Source organism: Ranitomeya imitator, chromosome 2 (genome assembly GCF_032444005.1).
Source record: "Ranitomeya imitator isolate aRanImi1 chromosome 2, aRanImi1.pri, whole genome shotgun sequence".
Taxonomy (NCBI): Eukaryota; Metazoa; Chordata; class Amphibia; order Anura; family Dendrobatidae; genus Ranitomeya; species Ranitomeya imitator.
Genome location: NC_091283.1, coordinates 393768027 through 393791593, shown reverse-complemented (window position 1 = coordinate 393791593; position 23567 = coordinate 393768027). Strand labels below are relative to the sequence as shown.

General features: G+C 42.0%; 1 protein-coding gene across 1 annotated transcript in view; it reads right to left on the bottom strand.

Moving 5' to 3' along the window:
- Nucleotides 1-17532, bottom strand: part of LOC138666658 (oocyte zinc finger protein XlCOF7.1-like) — a 144985-nt gene extending 127453 nt beyond the window's left edge. Inside the window, exons 1-7 of the mRNA XM_069754848.1 lie at nucleotides 17516-17532; nucleotides 17144-17293; nucleotides 16835-17014; nucleotides 16629-16752; nucleotides 16448-16545; nucleotides 14138-14228; nucleotides 561-1560 (exon numbers count right to left, since the gene is read on the bottom strand). Coding sequence (XP_069610949.1) covers nucleotides 561-1560; nucleotides 14138-14228; nucleotides 16448-16545; nucleotides 16629-16752; nucleotides 16835-17014; nucleotides 17144-17221 — 1571 coding nt within the window. The 5' untranslated portion in view covers nucleotides 17222-17293; nucleotides 17516-17532. The remainder of the gene's footprint in view (nucleotides 1-560; nucleotides 1561-14137; nucleotides 14229-16447; nucleotides 16546-16628; nucleotides 16753-16834; nucleotides 17015-17143; nucleotides 17294-17515) is intronic.
- Between the last annotated feature and the right edge of the window lie 6035 nt (nucleotides 17533-23567).

Below are 23567 nucleotides of genomic sequence, written 5' to 3'. Positions count from 1 at the left end.
TATTTTTCAGATGGAGAATGAACAAAATACAAAAATTCAGTTATTGTTTTCATATATCGTTTTGCGTGGTTTACTGTGAGGTAGAAGTAATAAGAACAATTCATTCTTCAGGTAAGTGCGATTACAGCGATACCAGATTTAAATAATTTTTTTTATCAATGAGCCATATTATGGCTTGTTTTTTGTGGGACAATTTGGCGTTTTCATATTTTTGATTACTTTTTATTGAATTTATTATCTATCAGAAAAAAAACTACATTTTTGATGCATTTTTTATTAAATTTGTTTATGGTGCTCGCTGTATGGAATAAATAACGAGAGTTTTGTAGTTCGGGTCGTTCCAGATCCGGCGATACAAATTTTGTGAAGTTGTTTAGATGGAGCATAAAAGCTGCATTTTTAGTGGCAAAACAAGGTTTTCGTGATTTGTGTCTGTGTTTTTTTCTTTAAATTTCTTTACATTTTATGTGTTTTTTATCACTTAGATGCCGCTGTCGTGATTGACAGCGGCATTTAAAAGGTTAATCGGATGTCAGATTAAAAAAAAAGAAAATGGCTACTTCCCTGTGTGTGTCCTTTGATGACTAACAAGACTTGCTTTCACTGTAAAACGTTTTCCACATTCTGAACATGAAAATGGTTTCTCTCCTGTGTGAATTCTCTGATGTACAACAAGATGTGATTTACCTATAAAACATTTCCCACATTCTGAGCATAAAAATTCCTTCTCCCCTGTGTGAATTCTCTGATGTATAACAAGTTGTGATTTACGTAGAAAACATTTCCCACATTCTGAACATGAAAATGACCTCTCCCCTGTGTGAATTGTTTGATGTACAACAAGATTTGATCTCCAAATAAAACATTTCCCACATTCTGAACATGAAAATGGCTTTTCCCCTGTGTGAATTCTCTGATGTTCAAGGAGATGTGATTTCTCACAAAAACATTTCCCACATTCTAAACATGAATGTGGCTTCTCCCGTGTATGAGTTCTTTGATGTCTAACAAGATGTGAGTTCCCTATAAAACATTTCCCACATTCTGAACACGAAAATCCCTTCTCCCCAGTGTGAATTCTCTGATGTGTAACAAGATTTGCTTTTTCTAGAAAACATTTCCCACATTCTGAACACAAATATGGCTTCTCCCCTGTGTGAATTTTATGATGTCTGACAAGATGTGATTTCCGTATAAAACATTTTCCACATTCTGAACAAGAAAATGGCTTCTTCCCTGTGTGAATTCTCTGATGTTTAAGAAGATATGATTTCTGTTTAAAGCATTTCTCACATTCCAAGCATGAAAATAGTTTCTCCTCTTTAAGAACTAGTTCATGTTGATTAGTCCTTCTATAACTGTGGTTCTGCATGTAGATCGTTGATGAAGCAGAAGAAAGGCCCTGTTGAAAACGATCAGTTGAAATACTTTTTCTGAGAAGGGATTGAGGTTTATCTGGGATAATCACATGTTCTTCATATGTATCTGGAGTAAGATCATGATCATCTGTTGTGAAATCGGAAAGTATCAGATTTCCCTCTGAGCTCCTGGTACAGTCATCTGTCAAGAATACAAATTGTATTATTTTCCAATAATACTACAGGGTGAGCCATTTATATGGATACACCTAAATAAAATAGGAATGGTTGGTGATATCAACTTCCTGTTTGTGGCACATAAGTATATGGAAGGAGGGAAGCTTTTCAAGATGGGTGATGACCATGGCGGACATTTTGAAGTCGGCCATTTTGGATCCAACTTTATTTTTTTCAATTGGAGGAGGGTCATGTGACACATCAAACTTATTGAGAATTTAACAAGAAAAACAATGGTGTACTTGGTTTTAAAGTAGCTTTATTCTTGCATGAGATATTTGCAAGTTTATGACCACTTAGAAAATGTGTTCAAAGTGCTGCCCATTGTGTTGGATTGTCAATGCAACCCTCTTCTTCCACTCTTGACACACTGATAGCAACACCGCAGAAGAAATGCTAGCACAGGCTTCCAGTATCCGTTGTTTCAGATGCTGCACATCTCGTATCTTCACAGCATAGACAATTGCCTTCTGATGACCCAAAGCTAAAAGTCTATGGGGGTCAAATCGGGAGACCTTGGAGGCCATTCAACTGGCCCACAACAACCAATCCACTTTCCAGGAAACTGTTCATGTAGGAGTGCTCAGACCTGACACCCATAATTGATGGTTTGGTGTGGTATATGGGGTACAAAGATAGTGGGGTCATTCTTCCTCAATGGAAACCTCAATGCCACTGGATATCTGAAATTGCTACAAGAGGATGTGTTGCCCTCTTTATGCACTGAAGATGGCACGTTCTCTGAGTTTTTTAAGCAACATGGTGCACCACCACATTATGGGTGTCTGGTCCAAGCATTCCTACAAAGAATCTGACCCCTTAGACTAGCATTTCTTCTGCGGTGTTGCTATCAGTGTGTCAAGAGTGGTAGAAGAGGGTTGTATTGACAATCCAACACAATGGGCAGCACTTTAACCCATTTTATAAGTGGTCATAAACTTGTAAATAACTCATGAAAGAATAAAGTTATGTTAAAACCAAGCACACCATTGTTTTTCTTGTGAAATTCTCAATAAGTTTGATGTGTCACATGACCCTCTTCCCATTGAAGAAAACATAAGTTGGATCCAAAATGGCCCCCATGGTCACCAACCATCTTGAAAAGTTTCCCCCCTCCCATATACTAATGTGCCACAAACAGGAAGTTGATATCACCAACCATTCCCATTTTATTTAGGTGAATCCATATAAATGGCCCACCCTGTATATTAAGATTATATCAATATTACATATTTTATACTGTATATTTTTATTGCAAATTGTAATATAAATAAATTATCAATTGATGAAGAAAGTAGAGCACAAAACACTGACTACTGTATTAGATTATGATGCTACGCCTTCAGGTTGCGGTTTCAATTTTTCACTTCTCTGTTGGAAATATCTTCTCCATAGGTTCACACATCAGTTTGCCTGTCACCAATTATTACCACTTATATCAGGGGTGAGGAACCTTTTTCCTGCCAAGACCATTTAAATATTTACACCATCTTTCAGGAGCCGTACAAAATTAACAATTTAAAAATTACCCTGGTCAAACATTTAAAGAGGTTGTCCACTACTTTTGCATTGATAACCGGGCACCCCTGCCGTTCAGTTGCTATCGGTGTCGGCAGCCGGAAGTACTTACTTGCCAAGCTGGCAGTCTACTGATAGTGACAGCCGCACGGTATTGCACATCCACCTTTTATTGATTTAAATAGGATGCGGATGTGCAGTACCCTGCTGCAGCCACTACAAGTAGACTAACAGCTAAGCAAGTAAGTATATCTGTCCCGCAGTTCCCGCCGACACCGATCTCGCCGATGATACATTGATGACCTACTCTAAGGATAGGTCATCAATGTTAAAGTAGTTGACAACCTCTTTAACTGAACCCTAATTGTTATAGCTAGAGCTTCTTGTCTTTGGTAGGGCTGTGATGTTAGGTGGTATTAGAGATGTTGCTACTCGTAACTGCTTTTCCAGGTTTGCATCGGCACAGACTTATAATGAATTTGTGTTAGAGCAGAGGACACATGACAGGGACTAAGGCTATTAGCACACATTCAGGATGTGCAGCACAAAATTCTACCGCAAATCCTGATGTGTTGGCAGGAAAAACGCTGTGTAAAATACGTATTTTTGACGCGTTTATTTTTACATGGTTTCTGCTCCTTATTTTTCTCCACTAATTAGAATGGGTGAAATACTCAGCAAAAATTTACATTATGCAGATTATAATCTTCTGCAAATCTGTAAGAAAAAAATAGGCAATATGTGCATGAGAATTCAGGAATCTTGTTCACTTTGCTTGTACTGTAAAGGCTGCATATTTTCTTTAACAGATCCAAGTGGAAAAAATGCACATAGCCTTCAAAAGAATTGGGGGTGAGAATCACGGTGATTAATTTATATTTACCGGGTGGCGGAAGTTATAGTTAAAGGGATTGTCCACTACCAGGAAAACCCCTTCTTGATCACAATGTTTGTCCCCCATAAAATTGTACAACTTGTACTCACCTCTCATGCCGACGTCGTTTCCGCAGTGTCGGCACTCGCTCTCCCAGGGTTCCCATGTAGTTGCCATGACATGAGAGCCAGCGCACAATCAGCGCTGATGTCACTGTCCCCGCCTTTGGACAAATTGAACATGAAGAGGATATCCGGGCTGCAGCTTATCTCGGACTTCCGCTTCATTCCCAATTCAACAGGAGACGGGGACAGTGACGCAGGCACTGATTGGACACCAGCATCACGTGTTCCAACAACATCACGGGAGCTCTGGGGACAGCGAATGCTGACACTGCAGAAACAGCGCTGGCACGGAAGGTGAGTGTCAGATTATTATTTTATGGGGCCATCATAGGTAGACCACAACTATGAGAGCCAAAATGAGAAAACAAATCCAGAAAATCACCTTGTCTGATTTGGCAAGATTTATTTTTCAAATTATGGTGGAAAATACATTTTTGGTCACCTAAAAACATGCAAGATTTCTGGCTCTAACAGACCTGTTACTTCTTCTAAGAGCCTCCTCTGTCCTCCACTTATTACCTGTAGTAATGGCACCTGTTTGACCTTGTTATCAGTATAAAAGACACCTGTCCACAACCACAAACAGTCACACTCCAAACTCCACTATAGTGAAGACCAAAGAGCTGTCGAAGGACACCAGAAACAAAATTGCAGCCCTGCACCAGGCTGGGAAGACTGAATCTGCAATAGGCAAGCACCTTGGTGTGATGAAATCAACTGTGGGAGCAATAATAAGAAAATGGAAGACATACGAGACCACTGATAATCTCCCTCGATCTGGGGATCCACGCAAGATCTCACTCTGTGGGGTCAAAATGATCACAAGAACGGTGAGCAAAAATCCCAGAACCACACGGGGAGGGACCTTTTGAATGACCTGCATAGAGCTCGGACCACCGTAACAAAGGCTACCATCAGTAACACACTACGCCACCAGGGACTCAGATCCCGCAGTGCCAGAAGTGTCCCCCTGCTTAAGCCAGTATATGTCCGGGCCTGTCTGAAGTTTGATGGAGAGCATTTGGATTATCCAGAAGTGTATTGGGAGAATGTCATATTGTCTGATGAAACCAAAGTAGAACTGTTTGGTAGACCCAGAGAAGATTATAAATGTAAATTAGCCAGAGCATGCAAATATAACTGAACAAACAGTAATAATAAAAATGACTTTACTTGCAGTGCACAGGACCAAGAACCCACCGCACCCGACGTTCGTTTCGCTAAGGACAAAGCTTGTGACAGCCTTTGCTGTGACCCTATCTGTATGTGTATTATATGCTAGTTCTGTAGCACTGTTAAACCTTGTGTTTTTCATGTTATATATTGTGGTAGAGCGGCTCACTCGGCTGGACACAGAGGTGTAGCTGGAACACTGTCTGTTTAAGAATAGGTTTGGTTTATTGTAGCAGCATAAACCAAGCTGTGAAAGTAAACACAGTCCTCTGGGCAAAACAGTAATACAATAAAAAACAAATAACACAGTCCTTTTTACCTAGCTGGATCAGCCCACTCACAGGCAGCAATGTCCACAGTTCAGATTGTGCACACAACTTCCTGGAATCCTTTCTACTCCGGGAACCCCTGAACACTGAAAGCTTTGGTAGCCATTTAATCCCAGAGCTTGTGATCCCCCTCGTCATGTGACTGATTACATAATCCTGACATCACACAGGTCCTGTAAGGACACTGCAAGTGGAGGTACGTGGACCTCCTCTCACCTGCTCTATGGAGGTCCACTAAAACCAGCCCATCATATAACTTTATATAAACTGTCACAACACGCAGTGTGCTGGATGAAACTATTCTAGTTTTACATCACTGATGCTATAATGCGCAGTGACTTTACCAGTGACTTTGTCACAATATATATCACATAGGAGACACCGAGACTGCAGTACATATATAAAAAAAGGACACACCAAGAGTGCTGTATAGACATCACATAGGAGACACCGAGAGTGGTGCATATACAAAACATACAAGACACCGGGATTGGTTCATACAAATTCACTGGACACCCTGAGGCTGCAGCATATACATCACGTTGGAGTCACTGAGTCAGGAGTATATGCATTATATAGGAGTCAATGGGGTTGGAGCATATACATCACAAAGAAGTTACTGGGGCTGCAGTAAATACATCTTATAGGAGTCGATGGAGCTGCAGCACAGGGGTGGACATACCGAGGCCCAGAGGTGGAGGGGGTGTATTTTAAAAATACTAAATTACTTACCGGTAATCGTTTTTTTCAGAGCCCATGACAGCACACCAGAGAGAGGGATCAGCCCATCAAGGACAGGAAAGCTACAAAAATAAAAAACGGCATCTCTACCCCGCATCAGTTGGGTTACAGAACTCGAGATGACTTCCAAGACAATTTAATGTACAAACCAGCAGCAAATTCTAATATCACCAAACTTAAACTACACACTTAAATTCCATAATGTACAGCAAACCCAGTGACGGGGGAGATATAAGGATGCTGTCATAGGCTCTGGAAAAAAGATTACTTTAAGTAACTTAGTATTTTCCTTTCACCCATGACAGCACACCTGAGAGATTTATAGAGAAACTAATCCATTTTATGGAGGAGGGACCACTGCTTGCAGAACCCTTATACCAAAGATTAGGTCAGCACAGGAGGATAGATCCAATCTATAGTGTCTAAAGAATGTTGAAGGTGAGGACCATGTTGCAGCCTTACATATTTGGTCGATGGATAAATCTGCCTTTTTGTGCCCAAGAGGTTGCGACAGCTCTAGTGGAATGAGCTCTTATGCCCTCTGTAACCAGAATATCACTGGCATTGTAAGCTATCCTAATGACTTTTTTAGTTCATCTAGCTAGGGTACTTTTCAATACATTAAACTCTTCCCTAGAGCCCTGGAAGGCAACAAACAATGACTGGCTCTTCTTCCACTGACAAGTACTCAACCAGTGTCCTCCTGACTTGTAGCTTGTGGAACTGCCCTTCTTTTGGGTTTCTAAGATTATCACAGAATGATGGAAGCACAATTTCCTGACTCATATGAAACCTCAAAGCTACTTTTGAGAGATAGGATCTCGTTTTAACACAATTCTGTCCTCAAAAACCTGAGTATATGAAGGGCTAATCGATAAGGCCTGGATGTTGCTAACCCTACAGGCTGAGGTCAATGCTACCAGAATTATTACTTTTAAGGTAAGGTTTTTAAAAGTTAATTCCCACAATTGTTCAAAAGGACTTTGGTTAATGTCTCTAAAACTAAATTTAGATCCCTGGAAGGAATTCTGGGGTTGGGGACTGGCACAGGGCATAACGATCTAGTTATCCACCTATTTGGCTGCCAGATTACAACCATACAAGGCTCCCAGAGCTGATATTTAAAGGGAACCTGTCACCTGAATTTGGCGGGACTGGTTTTGGGTCATATGGGCGGAGTTTTCGGGTGTTCGTTTCACCCTTTCCTTACCCGCTGGCTGCATGCTGGCTGCAATATTGGATTGAAGTTCATTCTCTGTCCTCCATAGTACACACCTGCACAAGACAAGATTGCTTTGCACAGGCGTGTACTATGGAGGACAGAGAATGAACTTCAATCCAATATTGCAGCCAGCATGCAGCCAGCGGGTAAGGAAAGGGTGAATCGAACACCCAAAAACTCCGCCCATATGACCCAAAACCAGTCCCGCCAAATTCAGGTGACAGAGTCCCTTTAAACTTTATTGGTGCTGGTAGCTAACCCAAGCTCTAGGCCTTTCTGGAGAAACTCCAAAATAGATTTTATTGGGACCTTATTCCTCAACTTTTCTCCTGAAGTGGCCAACTTTTATTCCAAAGTGGCCAAACATTTCTTCCAAGTCCTGCCATATATTATATCCCATATTCTACTATTAAGCAAAGTGGATACTAAGCCTGGGGAAAACCCCTTCTGCCTCAATAGTGTCCTTTTTAAATTTTAAGCTGTCAGATGGAAACCTATCATTTTAGAATGACAGATTGGACCTTGAGTGAGTAGATCCAGGATCTCCGGCAAGATCCAAACATCGGAAACAGGTATTAGCCTAATCCAGAAAAATCACATTCTTTTTGGCCAAAATAGGGTATTATCATTGCAAGATCCTCCCTGATTTTCCTCAGTTCTGTCGGAATAATTACCATTGGACAGAATGCATACGCCACTCCAAAATCCCATGGAATCTGAAAGGCTTCTACTGCATGAGGACCTTCTCTTGGGTTTAGAGAGCAGAATTTTTCCACTTTTCTGTTCTGTTTGCAAACAGATCTATGTCTGGGAGACCCCACACATCTACTACCTGCTGTAAAACCATTGGATTCATGGCCCATTCCCCTTGCTTTAGTTGGTTGCGGCTTAGGAAGTCTGCCCTGTCGTTCTCATTCCCCTTTATGGCTAATTATTATTATTATTATTATTATTATACATATGGCTAATGCAGTCAGGGAAATAAAAGGCTGCTCCGCTATCTGAAAAAGGTACCCCACTGCCTTCATCGGGGAGTGGGATCTTCATCCCTCTTGAAGATTGATATATGCCACTGATGTCCGTTGTGAACATGCAAATGTGACTGCCCTGAAGAAAGGTAAGGAACTCCTTTATCACTTTCTCTACCTCGAATAGTTCCTCCATGTTGGAAGAACTTCTCTCGTATTCTGACCAAGGCCGTTGTACTGTGCAATCTCTCAAATGCACCCCCTACCAATTGTGCTTGCATCTGTGGTTGTGATGTCGCTGATTTGAGACATCAATGGGACCCCTGACAACAAATTTTCTATGTTTTGCCACCAAGAGAGGGAGCGCTTGTTGTCATTGCAGAAAGATTTACTTTCCCTTCTAAAACACCCTCCTAACAGTTTTTGGGCTAACAATATCTTCCGTTTTAGCTGTCTTGTGTGCAGCTGGGCCCATGACACTGCCGGGATACATGAAGTCAGAGTCCCCAACAATGACATTGCTTTCCTTATTGTCATGTCTAAATTGTCCACTCTGAATTGACAACTACTGCTGACACCAGGGACATTACTTTGATCTTCTCTTTGGGAATAAAAAAAGCCTGGCTCAGAGAGTTCAAAATAAGATCTAAAAAGGACTAGATTTTAAAATGTCTTTAGTTTTGATTTCTTTATATTCAGTAGCCAGCCCAACTCCTCCAAGATGGTTCTGACTCCTTCCAGTTGTGTATTGCAATGTTCCACCAGTGTTCCCACAATCAGGAAATCGTCCAGTTAAGGAACAACCAGAGTGTTCTGAACCAAAAGATGTGCTGTCATCTCGGCTATAACCTTGGCGAAAACCCTTAGAGCCATTGATAGACCTAAGGGCGAGGCTTTGAATGGAAAGTGCTTTAGTTCTCCCTGTATAAATAAAGTGACCCTAAGAAATTTTTGATGATCTGTGTGTTTTGGGACATGGTAGTGCGCATCTTTTAAGTCTAAAACAACCATGCAGCAATATGAACCCAGAAGTTTTATAGCCATCTTTATCGATTCCATCTTGAAAGGTCGGAAAACTAGGAATCTGTTTAGATTCCTTAAGTTGATGATGGTCCTGAATGTAGCATCTGGTTTTCTTATCAAGAAAAGGAAGGAATAAAATACCCTTCCTTCTGCTACCGGTACTTCTTCAAGAACTTGTTTCTGGACTAGACCCAAAACTTCTGATTCTATCGCTAGCTGTTGCTCAAAAGACAGGGGTTATCAACATGAAGGTCTGCTGGGAAATCTCTAAATGATAGTTTCCGGCCTGTTTCTACCATTCATAGTACCCAGTCACTGGAGATCTTTTTCCAGGTGTGGATGAAGACGGAAAGCCTTCCCCATTCTTGAATAATGGCGTCATTGGGAAGACTTTTTTTTCCCCTGAAGAGGGATCTCCGCACATGAAACTCGGATTTTTCCTATTTTCATCTTTCCATCTTATCTTATTTTTGAGAAGTCTTCCTCTACCATATTTTTCTTCCGAAAGGACTCTTTCTTGAATTCGGGCATGGAAAACCTGAGAAACCCTTTTTTCTTATCTCCAGCCTTTTGTAGTATGTCATCCAAGGTCTGAACGAAGAGGAATTGTCCATCACAAGGAATAGAACACAACTTGGTTTTTGAGTGAAAATTTCCTGGCCAGCTCTTTAGCCACAATGCTTGCCCAGCTTCATTAGAAAGACCAGCTGATCTTGCCGCTAGTCACACTGAATCTACCGAGGCATCTACCAGAAAAACTGCAGAACTCGTATTAAAGAAGTTGTCCACTACTTGGACAACTCATTTTCATACCCCACGCATAGCCCCGATAAGCTTTATTATTTTATACTCCCCTCTCATGCCGGCGCAGTTCCCGCTTTATCGGCATTTGTTCTCCCCAGGGTTCTAGTTCAGAATTGTGAGACGTAACCCCAGCACCTAATCAACCCTGGCATCACTGTCCCTGCCTTCATACGAATTGAACATGAAAAGGAAAATCAGAGATCAGCTTCAGCCTGGACTTTTTCTTCATGTTCAATTTGACAAGAGGCGCTCCGACTGGGCTCTGAGATCACGTGTCACAACACCGAACTGGAGCCCTGGGGAGAGCAAGTGCTGACACCGCAGGAACGGCGACGGCATGGGAGGTGAATATAAGCGTTTCTATTTTATAGGGGTTAAAGTGTGGGGTATGAGAAGGGCTTTTCCTAGTTGTGGACAACCCCTTTAATGGCGAGCTAGCCAATATTTTTTCTCTTGGGGTCTTATTTTTTAACTGGTCTTCCTTCCAATTGTTGAATGAAGATCACCATTGAACGAGCAGTGCAGGTCTCTACAATCGCTGATTTAAAGCACCTCCTGAGGCCTCCCAGGTGTGCCACAAATACCTCTCTGCCTTCTTACCTAGAGGGTTTCTCAGGACACCTGTGTCCTCAAAGGGCTGGGTAGATTTTTTGAAACCTTTGCCACTACAACAATTATCTTTGGGACCTTGTCCCATCAGGCTGTATCTTGTTCCTCAAAGGTCTATCTTCTTTTTGAAGATGATCTCTTCTCTGGCCTTTTCCATTCTTTCTAATTCTTTTTAGTGTCCTCTAGAGACCTAGTGTTTTTTACTCCTTAAGGCCCATGTTAGTTCTAACAGCCTTAGGCTGGGTTCACATTGCGTTAGTGGGTGTCCGCTGACGGAATCCGTTACATGGCGCTACTAACGCAATGTAACGGATCCGTTAGCGCACCCATTGACCGCAATGTATCTAACGCATCGTTAACGTATGCCATTTTTGGCATGCGTTAGCGATGTCCCATTATTTTCTGACAGACCTCGAACGCTGTCTGCAGCGTTCGAGGTCCGTTTTTCGCTAGCGCAGATCGGGCATCTGCTCTAGCGGGATCGCTAAACGCAATCCCTTTTGGAACATTGCGTTAGCGCATTCCGTTAGCATATGCGCTAAACAGATTGCACTAACGCAATGTGAACCTAGCCTTAATCAGCTTGTCTGTGTCTTCCATAGGCAAGCATGGTGTACCCTTCCGTATCACTATCAGAAGATGAAGAGGAGTCGGATTCATATTCAACTTCTGACCGAAAGGGAATTATCTGAATCAGAAGATAAATGTAAAGCACTTTTCTTTCCTTATAAGAGATTTTAGGAAACCGTCAACCTCTGCTCTGATGACAGATTCATTTAGATTCAGAAGTTTCCTCACAAATGGGTTTTTGAATACGTGCTACACAGTGCTTTTTCTGCCAGTCACCTGATAGCAGGTTCTGCATAGCGCATATTTTTTATTTTTCCTTTTTGAGCTGGCTTTTTTAGGTTTTTCCTTGTGACAAATAAAAAGAAAAAAGGGGCCTAATTAACAAAGTGAACTTTCACAGAGATCACTCACCACCCGCTGTTACTTCTAGGATACCGGATTCAGAGGATAGATTAGGACACCCAATCGATCTTCTCTGGTGGCTGTGGAATCCTGACCCACTCTGCTTCTCTGGCTGGTTCTACTGTCTCTTCTGCCACTTGAGTGACTGCCACCACTGCATCCACCCTGCTGTAGCTGCTACTGATCCTCCATTGCAACTAGGACGGAGAACTAGAGCACAAGAGAGTGTCCCATCCCCTGATGACGCCACAAATGTGGTGAAACATGTTGGGGGGACTAGTGCATTAATATTTGTCCCATTCTGCCAGATATGAGTTGACACCCCGGGGTGTTATCCACCAAAATATAAAATAAAGCACTGACAGAAATAATGAAGCTGAGGCAGATTAGGGACTAATTTCTATGTTCTAAAGTATTTTACATTTAATTAAGAATAAAAATTAAATTTTAGGGCTTGTTAGTAAGGTTTTTTTTTTTTTTTTGGCGGGGGGGAGGGGGGGGGGTCTGAAGGGGTTCTCCCTTTTAGTAAATATTGATGTATCCCTCCAAAGCCTCAATTGTGTCCTCACATTTGTATTTTGGTTTTTAACACGTTAAAATACAAGTTATTAGATCTATTTTTGGACCCTGCAACCTTTTTAACAATGTTTCATCTAGTTTTTTGTTTGACAAAGCCTCTCATATCAACTGCTCGGTGAAGAATGTAAAGCACTCAGATGGCAACACGGATATATTGGAGTGTTACCAGTTTTCTCACAGACACATTCACTTTAGCGGTAAAGTTTACTCTAGAAATCAAATGAAAACAGATGCCTCCATTTTTTGGAGGACAGCCTCAGGCCGTGTTCACACTTTTGTTTGGGAGTTTTCTTTTTTCTGTTCAATTTTAGGAATAAACAAACACGATTCATGTCCAAAACAGATCTGTTGTACAACCAATGCAATCAGAAGCAGAGCGGTCCCATTTATTTAGGGATCCATTTGTCTTCTGTTACGAGTCCTTTTTAAGAAAAGAAAACAGTTCTGCATGATGAGCTTTTCTACTCTTCTAACAAGAATTGTGCCCTTTATATACTAGAATATTATGCCTATCAAGAAGAATATTACTGCTGTTTTCAGACTGAGAAATGTATTTTGTCCCTAAATGTGCAGCCTGTGGCTCACTAGTAATGTTTCTACCTTCCATATGAGGGGTCCCAAGTTTGAATCCCCAACACTGACAAGTTTAAAAAGTAAATTTAGAATCACACTGAACGCAGTGTCCAGTGTTAGACAGGTGTTACGACTGACTATAAACTCACTTGAGGAAAAAGGTAACACACTAAAAACTGCAACTGACCTTGCCGGTTATCCTGACCCCGCAGTCCCTAGTGGTAACTGTGGGAGCAGAGATAGCCCAAACCACAGACAAAATTATGGTGATTTGGACCAATGCTGCCTGAAAGCCAGTCGAGTACGTCACATCCCTCCTAAAGAACTAGAGGGCAGAGTAGAGTGCAAATTACATACAGAAGGGAAAGTGTGCTGAAATAAAAATGATCCCAGAGGGAGTAAAACAAACATCAAAATAACAGATTCAATATGTACTGTAAGAAAATTAACCGCCTACTTCTTAACAAGAAACAGAAGATAGATACTGGATAAAGAACATAAATAGCAAAGATATAAACCCTAGCCGTTCTTTCACTGACAGGTTTAAACTACAGCAGTATGACTGGAAATCCAAATGAGACTATCACCAGCAGGAAAGACCAGCAAGGGGGAAAAATATAAAACTGCACCCAAAAGGAGATAGAGCAGACAAATGAGAAAATGAAAACACCTGTTACCTTAAAAAGACAGCAGCAAGAATAACAGAAACTAAAACACACAGACAAAAGGTGTATCTGCAGTGGCTCAGTGAACAGAGAAGCACAAGACACAAAATATTGGCTCAGGGGTTCGAACCAAGAAGCATGACAACAGGAGACTAAATACAAAAGATGTCCTTCTAAAGGAGAGAGACAAATAAATAAAATAGTTTGAAAAGGTTTTATTTTGTTTTGTTTTAGCAATAAATTCTCAGGTGTAAAATCGACATAAAAAACTCTGTATAACAGACCCTAAAAAATGATATGCATAATTATACCATCCAGTGACTGAGAAAAATCTGTGGCTTATCTGTATTTCGTGGCCACTACTCACCTGTGCGGTTATCTGTAGGAATCTCCTCTTTACACCACTCATCACCAATCACATATGTTCCCTTAGCATTAATATGGGTCAGATCTTCACCCTGAAACGCAAATTGTAAAAGTCACAGACAGATGGAGAAATTGTGTAACTATAAAAAACAAAACAAAAACAGAAATAGTAAATGATCATGGCGGTCAATGAACACATGGTGGTCAAAAATGACACTGTATTTGGTGTTAATGGTGCCCTAAGCAATTTAGATGGTCACGCACCCTACTTGTAAGTCAGAATAAGGGTATGGCATACAATGTCTTTTTCAAGTGGATTCTGCCTGGAACCAATCTAAAAAAAGTGGGTTTGCAAATGGCTAAAAGACATCGTGTGCACTAGGGGTGTACAAATGCACTAGGGGTGCACATATCCTTTATTAAACAGTAAAGGAGTAAAGGCCCCCATACACAGAGTAATGTCGGTCTAACCACACATTAAATTGTCATCCAACCCCCTGGGTATTGGTGTGTCTGACTAATGACGTCAGTAGAGATAATGATGTCCAATTGCAGACTGCAGATCCTTTTGTTCTCCAATAGATGAACCGCCAGCAGACATATCTAGCGGCAGATCCCTCATTGAAAACAAAAGAGAGCTCAACTGAGTAATGAACTTAGGTCGAGAGTCGGACAAGATTGCTGCCCGCTGATAACTACCTTAAGTGTATAGGGTCTTTAGTCAAACACTTGTTCAGTTGATATCTGGCCTCATTCAGACAGTTGTATTTTCAGTGCTTGTGCAGTTCTTGTGTGCAATGAACAGCACACTGACACTGTAATGATCTTGTATCAAAAAATTAAAGATTACTAGAATGAACAATAGTACAGGATGAGAACCAACAGCAGGACATGCATTAATCACCAGAACCATCAGCAGAATATAAATACAGCACCAGAAAAGTCATCAATACAGGAGCACAGCATCAGATCTATTAGCAGCACATGTATAGATCACCAGATGATATATGAATACAGATCCATTGTCAGTACATAAATACAGCACCAGGATCATCCTCAGTACAGGAATATGGCACCAATCTTACTATCTTAGCACAGCAATCAAATTCAATGTCCGGTCAGCTTCCGGCATATACGACTGTGTAGCATGAACTTGCAACTCCCATTATGTCCTTAACAATGATATTGCAATGATGGGAGTTGTAGTTACCATCCAAATTCAGGCTGTGATGCAATCTTACTAAGCTTTTATTCATGAAATGTGTGTATGCAATGCAGTGTGGGTGTATTAATATAATCACATACTGCTGCTATCTATAGAGTCTAACAAAGTTTTCCTATGTTTATCATTGATGTCACCATAATTGCAACTAGCTGGCTCACTCTATGTGTGAGCCTGAGGTCTCTTTTACAATGATAGCCTATAGATCTTCGTTCTGAAGTGAGATAGGTTTCCATTGAAAAAGTCACTGCCGATTCATGCAGAGCACAGTGTGACCCGGACAGTCTGCAGAGCGGTGATGTCACTGGGAAGCAGAAAAGAACGGCGATGGACACCGGAGAGCAGTAGGTAAATATACTATGTAATATGTTTCTAAAGGGAATCTGTCACTACATTTGACCTATGTAAACTATTATATGTATGGGCCTACAGGTTATAGACTGCTGAAAAAAGCATTCCCTGTATGTCTCATGTCAGATGCCTTGTTGTTGAGAAATCATCTCTTATCACTTTAGGTAAATTACCTCTTCCATGTTCTGGGGGGGATGTCGCCAGAAAGATAACTGCCTCCAGAGATTATGTTGCATCAAGGGGAGATACCAGTGTGAGACAAGTAACTAAAGATTCTTTTATTTCCTTCTTCCTCACGTATTTCCACTGTCCCTCTAGCCTAATACAGTCTGGTCTTTTGGGTCACAGTATTTACAATATAGGTTATTTATATTTAGTATTTGTTTATACCCATTAATAGACCTATTCTTTTCCCTTGTCTTACGTTCAGATATCAGGGGTGGCCAGTATAGCCTTGACATAATTTCAAGGAGAATCTCCACAAGGTTGGTTGTTTTGAAATACTGGTCCTGACAAATGTAGCCTCGATACCCAAGTTAAAACTCACTCAAATCACTCACTCTTCAAGTTTTAATGTGGATTCTGGCTTATAACTCATCACTTCATTTTATACTATACTCTGGGATCACGGGTCTCACTCCATACAATGAGGGTCAAGTCAGGGGGATAAAACCAGACTGAAGACAAGACCTTCTATACAACATAGGGTAGATCTCATGACACCTTCTCTCCATCTACCTGATGATCCTGAGGAACATCGGGATCTTCTTGTTTACAGTCCTGTGGAAGAAGAGGACGGGGACATCTCTCTGGTGTTGTCCTCTCACTGGATAGATCTGGAGGAAACACATACAGGGACTGAATTCATTCTTTACATACAGATAATTATAGACTGTGTGTATTTAGTCCTGTCTATTACCTGGTGATGTGAGGGGCTGGGGAACCTCCATCATGACGTCCTTGTACAGATCTTTGTGTCCTTCTACATACTCCCACTCCTCCATGGAGAAATAGACGGCGACATCCTGACACCTTATAGGAACCTGACACATACAATGATACTGTCATCCCCCGATCCCTCCATAGCGTTACTGTATAATGTCCCAGCATTCCCAGCAGTGTCACCTCTCCAGTCAGCAGCTCAATCATCTTGTAGGTGAGTTCTAGGATCTTCTGGTCATTGAGGTCCTCATGTATCAGGGGGTGAGGTGGAGGCCCCGTGATCGGGCTCAGGGGTCTTCCCCATCCCTCAGACACAGGGTCCTGACAGCGCTCACTAGAGGTCTTCTTCACTACTGTGTAATCCTGGTTATGGAGAGACACATTAATAAATCTCACTACAGACATTCCCAGAGTCTTCACCTCTCCAGTTCTGTCCATCTGTTATTCCCATAGATAAGAATGATGTAATGTGACGTCATCAGAATCTCTCACCTCTCCAGTAAGCCGGAAGAGGATCTCTAGGGTGAGGTGTAATATCCTCTCCGCCATCTTGTCCCTGTCCCTATCCATCCTTGTAGGGTCACTCAGGAGAATTCTCTTATATAGAAGATCTCCACTGAGAGGATCCGATATTGTAGGGACCTGAATGGGGAGAAGATGACGATGTAACATCATAAAGATCCCATGTAAGAAATCTCCGGAGCTGTTACCGGCGTCACATGATCACTACATCCAGTCATGGCCCCGTCCTGCCCCCGGTATAACACAGTCCCATTATAGTCACATACAGAGATTTATCACAGGCTCAGCACTGAGGGGGTTAATGTCCCCTGCACTCAGTAATGGGGAATCTCCAGCACCTACCTCCACCTGCAGAGCCGCACACCACATATATGGCTGTTCTGTGCGCACAGGACCTGTGAGGAGGTCACAGGAGAGGAGGAGTCAGGGGTCACATGATCAGGGGCCTCAGTGTCTGCAGAACTCTACTGTGCTCTGTTAGCAGAGCCCTGTGTGTACAAGGTGTACGGAGCGGAGCCGTGTGTGTATGATGAGTATGTAACAGAGCTGTGTGTGTACGATGTGTATGGATCCTAACCGCGTGTGTACGATGTGTACACATAGATTGCTATCTTCGCTACATAGATGACATCTTTTTTATCTGGACAGGACCAACTGACACATTACAGGCATTCCACCGGACCCTTAACTCAATCTACCCAGAGCTTCAATTCACTATCCATTATGACCCTAACCGGATCCCCTTCTTAGACACTCTCATACAGAAAGACGTTCAGGGCTGCCTCTCGACAGATCTCTACTCCAAACCAACGGACTGCAACAGTCTTCTTCACTACTCCAGCTGCCACCTGAAAGCCACATGCAATAGCCTTCCCCGATCACAATTCACAAGGGTAGCTAGGATTGTATCTGACCCTGACCTACTCCCCACACACTTAGACAATATGTCCAGAAAATTTAGGGAGAGGAATTACCCCCAACTCCTACTTGACCAGGAGAGGACACGGGTCCTTCAACCACTTTCACCATCCCTGAGACACACCAACGAAAATAGGGTACCTTTTGTCCATACCTTCCATCCATTCATGCCCAAAGTACAGATGGTCATTAAGAAACATTGGCCTCTCTTAGCGAAAGCCTACCCAAGTGTTTCGAGTTTTTCTACACCACCCCTTATGTGTAATAGAAGAGCCCCTAACATCAGGGACAAACTCGTCCGGGCCGACGTTGGCAGCTTGCGCCCTACCTCAAACCTGAATGTACTGACTCCACAACGCCAGAGGACGTTTCCTTGCCTCAACTGCGCCTCCTGCTTAAATGTCATTAAGTCGGATAGCGTGACACATCCCAGAACAGGCAAAACATATCCCATTCGTGGCTACTATACGTTCAACTCCAATTTCGTTGTCTACGTCAGAGGTCCCCAACTCCAGTCCTCAAGGCCCACCAACATATCATGTTTTCAGGATTTCCTCAGTCTTGCCCAGGTAATAATTGCATCACCTGTGCAATGCAAAGGAAATCCTGAAAACATGACATGTTGGTGGGATTTGAGGACTGGAGTTGGGGACCCCTGGTCTACGTCATAAAGTGCCCATGTGGCCTCCTATATGTAGGTGAGACAACACAACATATAAAAGACCGTATAGGTAGCCATAAATCTACCATTCGCTGCAACAAAACCTGGTTACCTATTCCCGAACACTTTGCTAAATGTAGACACACTGTGGCGCAACTGAAATACCAAATAATCGAACAAGTTCCTAGACCCAGAAGAGGTGGTAACCACATCAAACAACTAAAACTGAGGGAAACATTCTGGATCTATAAGCTTGAGACCCTAACTCCCAAGGGTCCCAACAGGGAAATAGACTGGTTATTGTAATAATATATTAATTTTGACAATTTTTTACCTTCCAGACACGTTGAGTCTACAATCCATTAGGTGAGTCCTCTATATCACACGGTATTTTCCCTTTTTTCATTTTTTCCCCCTTTTTTCCTTTTTTTTTTTATTTTTTATTATTTTTATTATTTTTATTTTTTCATTTTTTCATTATTTTTTCATTTATTTCATTCATTTCATTTTTTTCATATTTTTCATTTTTTTTCGTTTATATTTATTTTCCGTCTCCATTTTTCCATGCCAACGTTCCATTTTACGTTTTACTCATTCAAATTTCATTCCCATCAACGACTGTCTTTGTACTTTTTTTTTTAATTTTATTTTCATATTTTATGTCTGACTCCTTACTCCATTAGTTGACAGTATGCCCCACTTCAAGTGATCCACCTAAATTCTCGTTTGTATCACTAATTCCATTCTCCCCTACTATGCTCAGCATGCAGTTTTTTCTAAATAGACACAGTACTTCGCCTCCCAGTATCCATAGTATGGTCACCCTTTGCGATCTGGGTAGCGCTTATACACTCCTACTATTGTGCATCTCCATGCCCTCACTTGTACACAGAGCCTAGCACGCATGCGCGGCCTTAGTTATCACCATCACTCCCACAATTGGGCATCCTTTTGCCCTCACTTGCATGTAGCGCCTAGCGCGCATGCGTGGCTTCTGATACCGCGTCACTTCCGGTCTGGGAGTACGTACTTCCGGTGCAGCGGTACTTCAGGGCGGCATTCAAGCCCACCCTCACCTCCCATTCAGGACAGCGCAGCTGGGCGCGGGATGCACCGCTGACTCCTTGACAAGGGCGCAGGACAGGGCAGGTACATTAGCTTTCCGCCCCTTACCACCCTTCGCCTGCCACCCGGCATTACAGCCCATTTACCTCTATACTCATCTGACCTACAGGCCATTCCTACATGCTGCGGCCCTCCTTAACCCCTTTACCCCCAAGGGTGGTTTGCACGTTAATGACCAGGCCAAGTTTTACAATTCTGACCACTGTCCCTTTATGAGGTTATAACTCTGGAACGCTTCAACGGATCCCAGTGATACTGACATTGTTTTCTGGTGACATATTGTACTTCATGATAGTGGTAAAAATTCTTTGATAGTACCTGCGTTTATTTGTGAAAAAATGGAAATTTGGCGAAAATTATGAAAATTTCGCAATTTTCCAACTTTGAATTTTTATGCAATTAAATCAAAGAGATATGTCACACAAAATACTTAATAATTAACATTTCGCACATGTCTACTTTACATCAGCACAATTTTGGAACCAAAAGTTTTTTTGTTAGGGAGTTATAAGGGTTAAAAGTTGACCAGCAATTTCTCGTTTTGACAACACCATTTTTTTTTAGGGACCACATCTCATTTGAAGTCATTTTGAGGGAAATGATAGAAAATACCCAAGTGTGACACCATTCTAAAAACTGCACCCTGCGAGGTGCTCAAAACCATATTCAAGAAGTTTATTAACCCTTCTGGTGCTTCACAGGAATTTTTGGAATGTTTAAATAAAAATGAACATTTAACTTTTTTTTCACAAAAAATTAACTTCAGCTCCAATTTGTTTTATTTTACCAAGGGTAACAGGAGAAAATGGACCCCAAAAGTTGTTGTACAATTTGTCCTGAGTACACCGATACCCCATATGTGGGGGTAAACCACTGTTTGGGCACATGGCAGAGCTCGGAAGCGAAGGAGCGCCATTTGACTTTTCAATGCAAAATTGACTGGAATCGAAATGGGACACCATGTTGCGTTTGGAGAGCCCCTGATATGCCTTAACATTGAAACCCCCCACAAGTGACACCATTTTGGAAAGTAGACCCCCTAAGGAACTTATCTAGAGGTGTGGTGAGCACTTTGACCCACCAAGTGCTTCACAGAAGTTTATAATGCAGAACCGTAAAAATAAAAAATCATATTTTTTCACAAAAATTATCTTTTCGCCCCCAATTTTTTATTTTCCCAAGGGTAAGAGAAGAAATTGGACCCCAAAAGTTGTTGTACAATTTGTCCTGAGTACGCTGATACCCCATATGTGGGGGTAAACCACTGTTTGGGCGCATGACAGAGCTCAGAAGGGAAGGAGCGCCGTTTGACTTTTCAATGCAAAATTGACAGGAATTGAGATGGGACGCCATGTTGCGTTTGGAGAGCCACTGATGTGCCTAAACATTGAAACCCCCCACAAGTGACACCATTTTGGAAAGTAGACCCCCTAAGGAACTTATCTAGATGTGTGGTGAGCATTTTGACCCACCAAGTGCTTCACAGAAGTTTATAATGCAGAACCGTAAAAATAAAAAATCATATTTTTTCACAAAAATTATCTTTTCGCCCCCAATTTTTTTATTTTCCCAAGGGTAAGAGAAGAAATTGGACTCCAAAAGTTGTTGTACAATTTGTCCTGAGTACGCTGATACCCCATATGTGGGTAAACCACTGTTTGGGCGCATGGGAGAGCTCGGAAGGGAAGGGGCGCCGTTTGACTTTTCAATGCAAAATTGACTGGAATTGAGATGGGACGCCATGTTGGGTTTTGAGAGCCACTGATGTTCCTAAACATTGAAACCCCCCACAAGTGACACCATTTTGGAAAGTAGACCCCCTAAGGAACTTATCTAGATGTGTTTTGAGCGCTTGGACCCACCAAGGGCTTCACAGAAGTTTATAATGCAGAGCTGTAAAAATAAAACAAAAATTTTTTCCCACAAAAATAATTTTTTTAGCCCCCAGTTTTGCATTTTCCCGAGGTTAACAGGAGAAATTGGACCCCAAAATTTTGTTGCCCAATTTGTCCTGAGTGCGAAGATACACCATATGTGGGGGGAACCACTGTTTGGGCACATGGGAGGGCTCGGAAGGGAAGGAGCGCCATTTGGAATGCAGACTTAGATGGAATGGTCTGCAGGTGTCACATTGCGTTTGCAGAGCCCCTAATGTACCTAAACAGTAGAAACCCCTCACAAGTGACACCATTTTGGAAAGTAGACCCCCTAAGGAACTTATCTAGATGTGTGGTGAGCGCTTTGACCCACCAAGGGCTTCTCAGAAGTTTATAATGCAGAGCTGTAAAAATAAAACAAAAATTTTTTCCCACAAAAATTATTTTTTAGCCCCCAGTTTTGTATTTTCCCGAGGGTAACAGGAGAAATTGGACCCCAAATTTGTTGTCCAATTTGTCCTGAGTGCGCTGATACCCCATATGTGGGGGTGAACCACCGTTTGGGAGCATGGGAGGGCTCGGAAGGGAAGGAGCTCCATTTGGAATGCAGACTTAGATGGAATGGTCTGCAGGTGTCACATTGCGTTTGCAGAGCCCCTAATGTACCTAAACAGTAGAAACCCCCACAAGTGACACCATTTTGGAAACTAGACCCCCTAAGGAACTTATCTAGATGTGTTGTGAGAGCTTTGAACCCTCAAGAGTATCACTACAGTTTGTAACGCAGAGCCGTGAAAATAAAAAATAAAAACTTTCCCCCCAAAATTATTTTTTAGCCCCCAGTTTTGTATTTTCCCGGGGGTAAGAGGAGAAATTCGACCCCAAAAGTTGTTGTCCTATTTGTCTTGAGTACGCTGATACTGCATATGTTGGGGTAAACCCCTGTTTGGGCGCACGGGAGAGCTCGGAAGGGAAGAAGCACTGTTTTACTTTTTCAACGCAGAATTGGCTGGAATTGAGATCGGACGCCATGTCGCGTTTGGAGAGCCCCTGATGTACCTAAACAGTGGAAACCCCCCAATTATAACTGAAACCCTAATCCAAACACACCCCTAACCCTAATCTCAACAGTAACTCTAACCACACCCCTAACCCTGACACACCCCTAACCCTAATCCCAACCCTATTCCCAACTGTAAATGTAATCTAAACCCTAACCGTAACTTTAGCCCCAACCCTAACCCTAACTTTAGCCCCAACCCTAACTGTAGCCCTAACCCTAGCCCTAACCCTAACCCTAGCCCTAACCCTAGCCCTAACCCTTACCCTAACCCTAGCCCTAACCCTAGCCCTAACCCTAGCCCTAACCCTAGCCCTAACCTTAACCCTAGCCCTAACCCTAGCCCTAACCCCAGCCCTAACCCTAACCCTAGCCCTAAACCTAGCCCTAATGGGAAAATGGAAATAAATACATTTGTTTAATTTTTCCCTAACTAAGGGGGTGATGAAGGGGGGTTTGATTTACTTTTATAGCGGGTTTTTTAGCGGATTTTTATGATTGGCAGCCGTCACACACTGAAAGACGCTTTTTATTGCAAAAAATATTTTTTGCGTTACCACATTTTGAGAGCTATAATTTTTCCACATTTTGATCCACAGAGTCATGTGAGGTCTTGTTGTTTTGCCGGACGAGTTGACGTTTTTATTGGTAACATTTTCGGGCACGTGACATTTTTTGATCAATTTTTATTCCGATTTTTGTGAGGCAGAATGACCAAAAACCAGCTATTCATGAATTTCTTTTGGGGGAGGC